The sequence below is a fragment of the Benincasa hispida genome, chromosome 12, assembly GCF_027475165.1.
Source record: "Benincasa hispida cultivar pf3 chromosome 12, pf3_genome.v1.1, whole genome shotgun sequence".
NCBI classification, from domain to species: Eukaryota; Viridiplantae; Streptophyta; class Magnoliopsida; order Cucurbitales; family Cucurbitaceae; genus Benincasa; species Benincasa hispida.
The window spans coordinates 5,052,625-5,065,517 of NC_143489.1; the positions used below are offsets into that span (position 1 = coordinate 5,052,625).

Consider the following 12,893-nt stretch of genomic DNA (forward strand, 5'->3'; position numbering starts at 1 on the left):
TGGTACTAGTTATTATAACAAAACTCATTAGAGTGTAGATTGTTTTTAAATATAGGAAAATAATAAATTTATTTACAAATATAGTAAAATTTATCATTATCTAACCATGTCTATTAGTGACAATGATATTTAAAAATATTAAACAGTTCTATCATTTAAAATAATTAGTCTCAAAGTTTCTAGTTGTTATGTTTTATTTGTTTTATTTTATTTTATTTATTGATCTCTAGTTTATAAAATGAAAAAAAAAATGTTAAATTTTGTTAAAAGATAAATAAAATAAAAATAATTAGTCAATTTTTTCTTATTGTTTTTCTTAAAATTAACATTTTGTTGTTTGGTAACATTATATTTATAATTTCTTTAAAAAAAACATTCATCTTCATTAGTTCAATTTATATTAATACATATTAATTTGAGGTCTGAAATTCTTAAAGTACAAATATAGTAAAACAAAAACGAGTTGCCTTTAATTATAGAAAATGAACTTAAATATTTATAAGATATAGCAAAATTTTATAATTATTCTATCAATGTCTATCAATGACATTGATAGACACCGATGAAAGCCTATCGATGTCTATCAACATCTATCATTGATAGTTATATATTGTAAATATTTTTAACCGTTTTACCATTGAAATAATTTTCCAACAATATATATATCAAAGATATAGTAAAAAGAACATAGTTATCGCCATTTAATTATATTTTAAAAAAATATAGTGAGGAAAAACCTTGGAAACTGATGGGTCCCACATATAACATTTTGTTTTTCGGTTTTCTACATTTAAAACCCAAGCTTGTACACCACCGCATACTTCTTTATTTTATAATTCTGCATTTAAATAAATAAATAATAAAGCCTTTATCAAATCATAGCCGAAAATTTTATTCATTTTGAAAATTGACTATAAATTAAAGATATCTTTACAATAATAACAGTGTAAAAAACAAAAGAATGGCAATTTAAACAAATATGATTTATAAAAATAGAAAATAGCACAAAATCATTGTGGTCATCAAATTAGCTTCACCTCATTAATAAATTTTAATGATAAAACTTTGTAATTATTATTTGTAATAGGGGAAAAAAGAAGGTAACAGTTTGCTTGGGAAATATATACAAATAATTTGATAACCTTACAACACAATTTCATGAGTTTTACTCAAAGTAAGAAATAAATATGATCCACAAAATGAATAATCAATCCTATAATATTCAACTAAAAAAAGTTTAATACGCCCGTTACAACTTGACTATCCCACATATTTAAACTAAAAAATATCGTAATCCTATCATATAAATTTGTTAGTTACATTGTTTTAACCCTCAATTAATCCTCATAAATTTACCCTTTTGAAGCAATTTCAATAAAACTTCACCTTCATTTAAACAGAAATTCTTACACGTTGATCACAATCTTGTCCTTGAATCATTTCGCTTCTAGAATTGAAAGTCAACGAGCAGGTTATTTTCACCAAGAAGTGTTTCTTGATGGAGCCAAGTATTTTGACTCTTCCTGGAATTTCCGTGTAGCTACTTATATTCAAAGCTCCCAAATTCCAATCCTTTATCAAACTCGAAGCATCGTCGATCTTCTCAGGTTCGATCTCTACCGTCATATTCATCTTTAGCGTATCTTTCGCCTTCACCTCTCCCGGCGGTGTCTCGCCCTCTCCGATGACCGTCCCGTGGTAGTAAATCTCGGTTGAGGCTTTCGAGTATTTGAACGACGCAACATTAGGGTTCCGCACCGAGACGCTAGCCACAACAAAAATTATCCTACTATCTGAGAAAAAGGAAAAGGATATGAGTTTAGAAGAAAAATAAACAGAAATCCTTCGTTACCATAAAAATATAAATAATCATGGTCTATTTTTACTTTTCATTCTTTCGAAAGTCATTGCAAACTTACTTGAACTCGAAGTACTATTTAGAAACGAGAGTGAGTCGATTTTAATATTTGGGGTTCTGATATGGAGGACGGTGAAGCCGAGGACGATGCCGATGACGGCGAGGATTATGAGGAGAGCAGCAAAGCAGCCACAGAACTTGATATATTTGTTTTTATGGAGGTGGAGCTTGGCCGGAGGAGGAAGAAAGATGTCGTCGTCGCTCCGAGGTTCGACGGTGGCGGACGCCAAGGGTTTGACCTGCTCTTTATCAGCCATTGGCTATGGTGAAATGACCAGAAAAGAAGCCAAATGTTGAGTATTTAACTGTTGGGATTTGCTTTGATCATTTGGGACGAAGACTCCATTATCGTAATGCATAAGTCAGTCTAGTTTGTTTTTTTTTTTTTTTTCTTTTTTTTTAAAATAATATAAAAGTCAGTCTATATATATATATATATATATATATTTTTAATTTTAGTTATTTTGTCACGAATGCGTGTTGATTTGGCCAAAAGTTTGACCAAATATAGGCTTTGATCAACTTGGCGAAGGCAGAAGGATATAAATAAATAAAATAAGTACTATTTTTCTTTTTGCAAATATATCTTAGATGAAATAATTGGAACTTTCAACCACAAAATGTACCAATTTGAGTTATATTTGATAAATAATATTAAATAAATAAATAAATAAAAAGTATAAATGATATTATTAATAAATAAGGAAATTTTCATGATAGATAAAATATTAAACTATTTATAGAAATAACAAAAAAAATATCAATAGCTTTTATCAATATCTCAGTTTCTATGACAATAGATACTAATAGACTTCTATCTATTTCTGTCAAATAAGATTAAAACTTTGTTATTTTATGTAAACAGTTTATCTTATCTTTCTATATTTGAAAATCTCCTATTAAATAATTGATTTAGGGTGTGTTTTGAGGACTTTGAAGAGCATAGTAGAAATTGGTACAAACTTTGGTAAAAATTGATTTTTTTTTTCAAGCTAAAATGAAGATAATTCAACCAAAATTTAGATGGAGAATATGAAAGTCTTATTTAAGTAATTAGATTTTTCTTTTTTAAATTATGAGTTTTAGCTTAATTTTTAATTTATTAATATTATGGTTTTACAAGTATTTGGTCCCAAATTTTGGTTTGTCTACTTTGTAGTGCGTACATAGTTTCAGGATTCTCGATTGGGCTTTTACCATGAATCTAAAATAAAATTATCGTTAATTATTGGATAGGTTAAAATATTAATTTGATCTACGAATTTCATAAATTGGTTTAATTTTAGTTCTTTTTACTTTCAAATGTCCAATTACTTTTAATAAATCTCAAATTTCATCTTTCAAAGATATTTTTTTTATTGAAATTGATTAAATAATAAAAATCATTTTGTATGCACAAAGAAAAAGCACTATATGAATATCTTTTCAAATTTTAATTTAGACTAGAAAATCTCATAGATAATATTTTAAAAAATCAACAATAAACCTGTGATAGAAGACTAAGTTTAAGATTGATTGAAAGTATAGAAATTAAAATTAAAGCCTAGTTTGGTAACTATTTATGGCCCGTATGTTAACCATTTTCGGCCTCGTTTGGTAACCATTTCATGTTTTGTGTTTTGTTTTTGAAGATTAGGTCTATAGACTTTACTTCCACCTCCAAATTTCTTTCTTTGGTATCTACTTTTTACTAATTGTTTGAAAAATCAAACTAAATTTTGAAAAAAAAAAACTTTTAAAAACTTGTTTTTGTTTTTGGAATTTGACTAAGAATTCAATTTTACCCATGGTTTGAAAAAACCAAGCTAAACTTTGAAAACTAAAAAAAAATACTTTTAAAATCTTTTTTTTTTTTTTTTTTGGAATTTAGCTAAAAACTCAACCATTGTACTTAAGAAATATATAAATCGTTGTAAGAAACGGGGAGAAAATAGGCTTAATTTTCAAAAACAAAAAACAAAATGGTTATCAAACGAGACCTTCACTTTTTGTTTTTGATTTTTCTAAAAATTAAGCCTACTTCTTCTCATTTTCTTACAATTATTTGCATCTTACTTTGGTATACGAGTTGTATTCTTAGTCAAATTTCAATTACAAAAGCTATTTTTTTTTTTAAATATGACTTGATTTTTTAAAACATTGATAAGAAGTAGATAAAAAAAACAAGAAATTTAGAGGTATAAGGAGTGTTTATATGCTTAATTTTCAAAAGAAAAAAAAAAAGTTACCAAAGGAAGCTTCGATTTTTTATTTTTTGTTTTTGAAAATTAAGTCTATTTTTTCTCAATTTCTTACACTATTTTTCATTTTTCTTAAGGGAAAAAAAATTGAATCCTAAATCAAATTCCAAATTCTAAAAATAGATTTTTAAAACTACTTTTTTAACCTTCAAAACTTGCCTTGATTTTTGAAAACATTGGTAAAAATAAGATAACAAAACAAAGAAACTTAGAGGTGGAATTAATATTATAAACTTATTCTAAAACTCAAAAATAAAAAATCAAATGATTATCAAACAAAATCAAAACATTTGAAAATACAGACACTAAAATTAAATAATTATCAAAATAGTACAAAGCATTTTAATAATGTTCTTATCTCTCTATTTTTCTTTTTTAAAGATATTTTTCTCTCAATTCTTAAAAATATTCATTTCTTAATGTGTGATTTATTATTAATATTTTTTATAGATGCCAAATCGAGTATATCTCAATTGGCATATATGTGTTAATAACTACGAGATTCATGGATTGAATATTCCTACATCAATTGTTCCGAAAGAAATTTTGTGAACATTCGGAAAAAATTCAGTTATATATATATTCTCTCTCTTTTTTCTTTTTCTTTTTTTCTTTTTTTTTTTTTTTTTTTTTTTTTTTTTTGTTTTTGGTTACATCCTAGGTTTACTTTTCGAATAATTTTACTGAAAACTTGTCTTGAGGCTTGAGAAAATCATTGAATAGGGAACACAAAACATGAGGAAAATAAGGCAAAAATTAAAGAGAATGCAACACACTTTAATTTGAAATTAGCTTTTGTAGGCTAAGTAATAGGTGAAAATTTTTTAGAGAGAATTTCCAAGATTCTACTGAGTATAGGTCTCGAGTCCTTGATATGGGATTGAAAATTCATAATTGATGGTTTCCATATATATTTTTCCACTCATATATACTTTATATTTAATAGGTAAGTCAGCTAATTTTCCAAATATAAAACATATCATTTATACCTAACTTTAAATGTATTAGGCGAATATTATTTGTTCTACTATGTTGGATATTGTTCTTATTTTTTTTCATTTTTATACGGAGCTATTTTCATTTCATTAGTCAGATTACAGATTTTAGCATTAATTATATTATGTTTTCGAATTTTTAATATGGTTTTAATGGTATGTCTTAATTAAATTAATTGTCAACTGATATACCAAATATAAAGTGTACTATTTAATCTTTTTTATCTTCAAAATTTGTATATGATTTTGATAGTATAACAATTATAATAAATTTATACTTCATAATGTAATTTAAGTACATCATTTATAGGTATTGATACACAAATGAGGTTGCAATTGGAATAATAAAAAAAAAAGTATATAATGATATTGTTAATATACCAAATATGAAGTAGATCACATTCAATAGTATTAGCATTTAAAGAAAAAAAAGTATATCACATTCAAAAAATATACTTAAAGTATAAACATTTCAATAGTAAATCAGCATTAATTCGCAATCTATTTCAATGATACTATTAGTGTATTAATAGTATACCATCGAAAAACACAAACAAAATAAATGGACATATCATTGGACTTAAAAGAGGAAGTTAACCACTCAAATAGCTTCAAAATGAAACTCTAATCACAAAATCAACTAATATCTACAAGATTTTCATCACCATAAGTTTTGGATTTGGTTTGTCTATGAACTTGGTCCTTTATTCATTTAATTGTAGTTTTGGCTTTGTTGACCTTTAAGTCAAATTACGTCTATTTTTGGGCTCAAACCAAAGTGGACCAAATTAGTTTATTTGATCCAACGCCCATGGCAAACATCATTAGGATCTGCCAACTTTTATATTCAATTTCAATTTGAACCTTATTAGAGTGAAAAAAGGGGAAATGATAAAAAAATAGTCTTTCTCTCATTATCACCATGTTCAGAAAAAATACATTATATATATACAACCAATAAGGAAAGAAGAAAGCAACAACCAATAGAAAAATAATTGAAATAACAAATATTTGTTATAACTAATATCCCCCTCAAGTTGGACTAAAAAGATTGGACAAACCCAACTATGATCTTATAGTAGAAAAGACTAAGAAAGGAAGGGCCTTAGTAAAACCATCAGCAAGTTGATGCATAGACCGAACTGGGAGTAGCTTAACAGAATCATTAGCAACCTTGGTCCGAACAAAATGACAATCAAGTTCGATATGTTTGGTTCTCTCATGAAAAATAGGGTTTGTGGCAAGGTGAATAGCAGCTTGATTATCACAATAGAGCAAAGATGGTTGATGAATAGGAACAAGAAGATCATGAAGAATAGATTTAAGCCAAATAAGTTCACATGTTGTAGAAGTAAGAGCTCAATAAGCCTCTGCAGAAGATCTCGAAACCATATTTTGCTTCTTAGATTTCCAAGAAACAAGAGAGCTGCCCAAAAAAATGCAAAAACCGGTTGTAGATTTCCTTGTATCAAGGCAATAAGCCCAATCAGAATCAGCAAAGGCACGAAGCTAAAAGGAGTCGGCAGGTGAAATGAAAACACCTTGTCCGGGAGCTAACTTTAAGTAGTGCAAGAGATGATGGGTTGCTGATAGATGAACTTTGCAAGGTTTTGTCACAGATTGGCTAAGTTTATTAACTGCAAACACAATGTCCGGTCGAGAAATAGTTAATTAAAGAAGTCAGCCAATCAACCTTCTATAGGAAGAAAGATCATCGAGTACATCTTGTTCAGATTGTCGAAGTTTAACATTCGGATCCATGGAAGATTGATAGGTCTGGCACCAAGGAGACCAGCTCCTTCTAGAATTTGAAGAGTATAATGCCTTTGTGAAATAGAAATACCTTGAGATGAACGAGCAAGCTCAAGGCCCAAAAAAACTTCAACAACTGTTTATGTTCATCAATAAGCTTCACATTTGCACCAGTTATGATAATGTCATTAACATATACTAACAAGGCAATAAAACTAGAACCAGAACCTCGAACAAACAAAGAATAATCAGCCTTAGACTGCTAAAAACAAAGAGAAATCAAAACATCAGAAAATTTTGCAAACCATTGTCGTGAAGCTTGTTTAAGACCATATATGGACTTCTTTAAACTACAAACAAGCTTGCCACAGTGAGGAATTTTAGGTGTATAACCAAGCAGGAGGTCCATATATACTTCTTAAAAAATCTCCATGAAGAAAGGCATTGTTCACAACAAGTTGAACCATAGGCCATTGAGAGGTGACAACTAAAACCAGAAGAACTCGAACGATTACTAATTTTGCCACAGGAGAAAATGTTTCGAGGAAATACAAGCCCTCCTGTTGAGTATATCCTTTAGCAACAAGCCGAGCTTTGTATCTCACTTGCAACCAATGTTAAGTATCATTGTCTTCCATGGGCCATTGATAGGTGACAACTAAAACCAGAATAGATCCATTTGCACCGTGTTTAACTTTATAGACCCACTTGCAACCAATGTTATGTTTGGATGAAGGCAAAGGAACAACCTCTTAAGTATCATTGTCTTCCATGGTTTGAAGTTCACTTTTCATTATTGTTTTCCAGTGATCATAAGGTATGGCTTGATGATAAAATTGTGGTTCATAATGAGAGGAAAGTGCAATGGAAAAGGTGCGAAAAGCAGGGGAGAGACGATCATATGAAAGGGATGAATTTATGAGATAGCGGGTGGATGAACTTGGGAGAGGTGTCTGAGTAGTTAGGCTACAGTGATAGTCTTTAAGATAGAATGGAGGTTTGAGTGTTCTTGATGTTATCCAAGGTGGAATGAGAAGTTGTGTATTTGGGATGGATGATGAAGAAGGCTATTGAGATGAAAAAGAGGGGCTAGATGAAGAAGGCTATTGAGATGAAAAAGAGGGGCTAGAAGAAGAAGGTGAAGTAATAAGAGTTGGGGAAAAATCAATGGAAAGAGAAGGAGATGTGGTAGGTCAAGAAACAAATGGAGTAGTTGGAGGGGTAGAGGAAGGAGGTACTGAATAGGGGATTGATGGGGAAAGGTTGCCAAAAGGAAGAGGGTCAGCAGGAGTGGTATATAAGGTAGTTGCAGTAGAGGGATAGGTTAAAACATCTACATCAAAGGCTATAGGAATAACAATATGCTGAAAAGGGTCTGGTTGCTCATTCTCCAAGGTAACTTTATGAAAAGGAAATAGATGTTCATGGAAAACAACATCTCAGGAAACAAAAAACTTGTTATTTGTGATATCAAAAAGTTTGTAAGCTTTCATACCTGGTGGATAACCAAGAAAAATAGCAGGTACAGCCTTTGGTGCAAACTTAGAACGACCGTGGGATAAGGTAGATGCAAAACATAGACATCCAAAGGTCCTTCGAATAGAATAGTCGACTAAAGTACCCTGCATTAGTTCATAAGGTGTTTTCCAACCAAGAATAGGTGAAGGTGTCCTATTAATAAGATATGTTGCAGTCAAGACACATTCATTCCAAAATTTAAGAGGAACTCTGGATTGAAAAAACAATGCTCTGAAAACATTTAACAAATGTTGGTGCTTACGTTCAACCACTGAATTTTGTTATGGTCTACGCACACACGAATATTGATGTAAAACCCTTTTTTGTAAGAAAAATTCAACAAAAGAGAGCTCAGGGGCGTTATCAGAACGAAACACTTTGATTCTTTTATTATACTGAGTCTCAACATAAGAAAAAAAACTGAGGTATAATTTTCGAAACATCAGACTTGGATTTCAACATGAAGACCCAAGTGAATCGACTATGATCATCTACTAGAGTAAGAAAAATTTTATGTCCAACATGAGTAGATGTAGAAGTTGGACCCTAAATATCAGCATAAAGCAAGTCAAAAACAGTAGATGACCTATTATTATGTGATTCAAAAGACAATTTCTTTTGTTTTGCTAAAGGACAGATTTCACATGGATGTGTGCTATTCAGTGTAATGGAATCAAGATGCAAAACATGTTTCAAATCAAATAAACGAGATAGAGATGGATGTCCAAGCCTGGCATGCCATATGGAAGAAACACTGGAAGAAGCAGCATTAACAGAAACAGCTTGAGAAGAAACTGTAGTGATGTGAAGTTGTTCAACAATATACAAACCATGACGCAATGTACCCTGCCAATCATCTTCAAAGTAGACTTTGCCTGAATATCACAAGAATCAGTGGAGAAGTGGACAGATACATTACCATCAGATGTTAAAGCATTGATAGAAAGTAAGTGCTAAGAAACATAGAGAACATGATGAAGATTAAGAGAACCAAAAAGAGAATATGATGAAGATCAAGAGAACCAAAAAGAGTGATAGTGCCAAGAAAAGAGACTAAATTTTTTGTGTTATTAGGTAGAACAATTGTGGTATTAGTTGGCTGTAGCTTGTGAAATAAGTGCTTTTGGAAATATATATGTATGGAAGCCCCAGAATCAATGATCCATTCATGATTAGAAATAATTTGGGAATAAATACCTACTACATGTGTTACTGAATCAGTATCGTCGGATTTTGCCATCTTAAGCTTAGACTGAATCATAGTGAGGAGTTGTTGAAGAGTGCATTGTTGATCATAGTTCCAGATGAAACAGTAGAAGATGAATAAGCAGAATCAACAGGATTAACGAAAGAACTAGAGGAAGAATTTTGCTTATGAACCTGATTGGACTGTCCTTTATGCTTATAACCCGGTGGATACCCATGGAGCTTGTAGCATTTATCAGTAGTGTGACCAGTAATGTTGCAATAGGTACAAACAGGACGATTCCTGTTCGTCCTGTTTTGAAGAAGACTGATGATTACTCTGTTGCGATGGATTATCATTTTTGTGCACAGCCAGTATAACAGCAGGAGAAGGGGGATTAGCAATAGAAAGATGTTGCTCTTGTTGAACAACAAAGGAAAAAGCCTTGTTAATGGGTAGATGAGGGTCTATAAGAAGGATATGAGAACGAGTATGGTTGAAGTTGCCATTGAGCCCCATCAGAAAACAGAGGAGGTACTCGAACTGAATAAAATCTTCTATGGATTTGACGCCGCCGCAATTGCACTTTCCATAAGTACAGCCAGGGCGATAAGAAATGTATTCGTCCCATAAACTCTTCATTTTTGTAAAATACATAGTGAAAAAATCTTGATCTTGCTTGAGGTTGGATAATTCTCGTTTGAGATGAAAAATATGAGGTTCGTTGCTTTCTGGAAACGATCTTGAAGATCAAGCCATATTGCTCGAGCCGGCTCGGTGAAGAGAATGCTTAAGGAAATTCCCTTAGAGACAAGAATTTAAAATCCAAGCAACAACAACGTTATTGTTGCGAATCCATAAAGGAAGAAGGTCACCTGTAGTTCTAGGAAGAGAACCATCAATAAAACCAAGTTTGTTTCAGATGGAAAGGGCAAGAACCATTGATCTGCTCCAAGAAACGTAGTTGTCATCAGTGAGAAGTTCTGAAACAAGAACGAGATTGGAAGTGTCAATGTGATGAAGAGCATAAGGAGTGTATTGATCTTGATGAGAAAGATGAAGTCCGGTAGCCGAAAAATCGATCGAAGAAGATGAATCAATCGGAGGAAAAGAATGTGTATCAGGAAGACATTGTGATTTCACGCGGGAAGGGAAAGGGGAAGGGAAAAAAAATTAGGGATTTTACTACTTTAATGATTTCTCTGATACCATATTAGAGTGAAAAAAGGGAAATGATAAAAAACAGTCTCTCTCATTATCAGTGTGTTCAGAAAAATACACTATATATATATATATATATAACCAATGAGGAAAGAAAAAAAGTAACAACCAATAGAAAAATAACAGAAATAACAAATATTTGTTATAACTAATAAACCTTTAATTTTAATATTTAGAATGTCATTTATCCAATTCCAAAAAGAAAAAAATTGCCATTTTTTAAAATGAAACTTTTTTTTTTTAAAATTAAAAAAAAAAAAATTGGCGATTTGTGTAGTTAACCGGACTTAAGAGTCTAGAAGGTGGGCCGCAAAGAATGCATTTACAAATGGGCTTTTATATGTAGTGGAGAGGAGAGGGATGGTCCGGCTGGAGGAGGGCTCAGGTTTCATGTGTTTTTATTATTATTATTATTATTTTCTTTCTTTCTTTCTTTTTTAACTTTTCTATATCTAAATAAATAGGTTTAAGTACACAATTATCTAAATTTTATTTTATCACATTATTTCATCTCAATATATTTTTAGATTTTATATTATTTTATAATTATTTTTTCAATTTTTTAAAATTTTTTACTCTCCATCGATATTTACATGGTCATTTAAAATATACATCTAAATGTTGTATTACTATATAGAAATGATGATAAAAATAATTAATTATAGTTTAATTAAGTGACAATTAAAGTTTCATCAACTAAGTATAACAATTTTCATCAATCTCTATAAAACTTTTCAAATTTTCTATCAACATCCATATTTTCGTAAAATCGGGCCTCTACATTTCCATTGACATTAATATTTTGAACCTTGTTAATTCAAAATAAGTGGTAGAGTAAGAGAACTTTAGATAACACGCACCTAATCTCCAAAGTTGTGCTCAAATTGTGATACATGTATTAATTGACATACGATACTAAAAATAAATTGTGATATGAACTAAAAATATTGTACTTTGCAACCAAATCCTCGAACCTATTAACTCGTAGATTAGAGAAAACTAGACAGATTCGAGAACTGATCTTCCATGCTATGTTGAACTAAGAAAATTAAACCAACAAAACTAAAATGGCATTTAATCACAAAACAAAACCGAAAATTTTGATGAACAAACCATTATAATCAAATCTCATATTCCTCCATCTTCTTCCTTTATAGGCAAGCAAGATTTTGGACTCCATGGGAGGTCAAGTTCAAGCTCATACTACATTTCAACACAGAAATTTTCTTCGCTTTAAACAATTTCAACAAATGAGCTCTTCCCTCAAACTGGGCGATGCAACTCATATTCATCGTCTTCAACCTCGCCAAATCATAGCTGAAATAATCCACATCAACAAAGCTCGAATTCGGTTCCACTTTCACTGTAAAATTCGTTTTTTCAATACTCTTCGCATTTACAGACACTCTTTTCACCTCGCCGATTCCCACCGTCACGCCATCGTAAATCAATGTCACGTTCCTTATTTCCTCGTACTTGAACTCTCCGAAATTCGGATTTTCCATTGTTATTTCCCCGATTAATGTGGCCTCCATGAAAGGGGTCGGCGAGAAGCCGTACTGGAGATCTTTTACCGCGACCAAAGTTAATTTTACTGTTGGGACTTTTACCCGGAGGACGACAAGGCAGAGGGTCAGCCCGACGATACAGGCGGCAGAGGCGGCAGTGAAGAGGAAAATGCAGAAGAAGTGTAGGCATTTTACTGGTGCACTGCGTCCTAATCGGAGTGCCTCCGGACGGTCGGCGGGAATTTTGTCGGTCGCCATGGATTCCGGCTGCTGCTGGAGGAGGAGGAGGAGCAGAAGGGGTTTTGTTGGGGCAGTGAAAGGAATGGTTTTAGCAGGAAGTGAAACTGTGAAAGGGAGTGGGGTAAGGTTTTGTTTTTAAATGAAACAAAACGGTGCGTTGAAGAGTTTTTGTTGTAATATCTGTTTTGAAGCGTTTTCTTTTGAGGTTTCAAAGCTATCTTTCCTTTCTTTCCCCTAGTGATGGGTCTTTAATGGGTTTTAATTGTTTTCATAAATATGTTAAAAAAAAATTAGTTAATTACGTCGCTTGGACTT

The 12,893-nt window shown here is 31.3% G+C and overlaps 2 protein-coding genes across 2 annotated transcripts; both read right to left on the reverse strand.

The window, feature by feature from the left end:
- Positions 1-1,200: 1,200 nt before the first annotated feature.
- LOC120068170 (late embryogenesis abundant protein At1g64065-like) lies at positions 1,201-2,327 on the reverse strand. Its single transcript, XM_039019876.2, has 2 exons — positions 1,920-2,327; positions 1,201-1,793 (listed from the first exon to the last, which is right to left on the reverse strand). Exons 1-2 carry the CDS (start codon positions 2,173-2,175, stop codon positions 1,393-1,395), a joined length of 657 nt encoding a protein of 218 aa, XP_038875804.1. The 5' UTR covers positions 2,176-2,327; the 3' UTR covers positions 1,201-1,392.
- A 9,654-nt stretch (positions 2,328-11,981) lies between these two features.
- LOC120067005 (late embryogenesis abundant protein At1g64065-like) lies at positions 11,982-12,661 on the reverse strand. The gene has a single exon (XM_039018365.2). It carries the CDS (start codon positions 12,594-12,596, stop codon positions 11,982-11,984), a length of 615 nt encoding a protein of 204 aa, XP_038874293.1. The 5' UTR covers positions 12,597-12,661.
- Between the last annotated feature and the right edge of the window lie 232 nt (positions 12,662-12,893).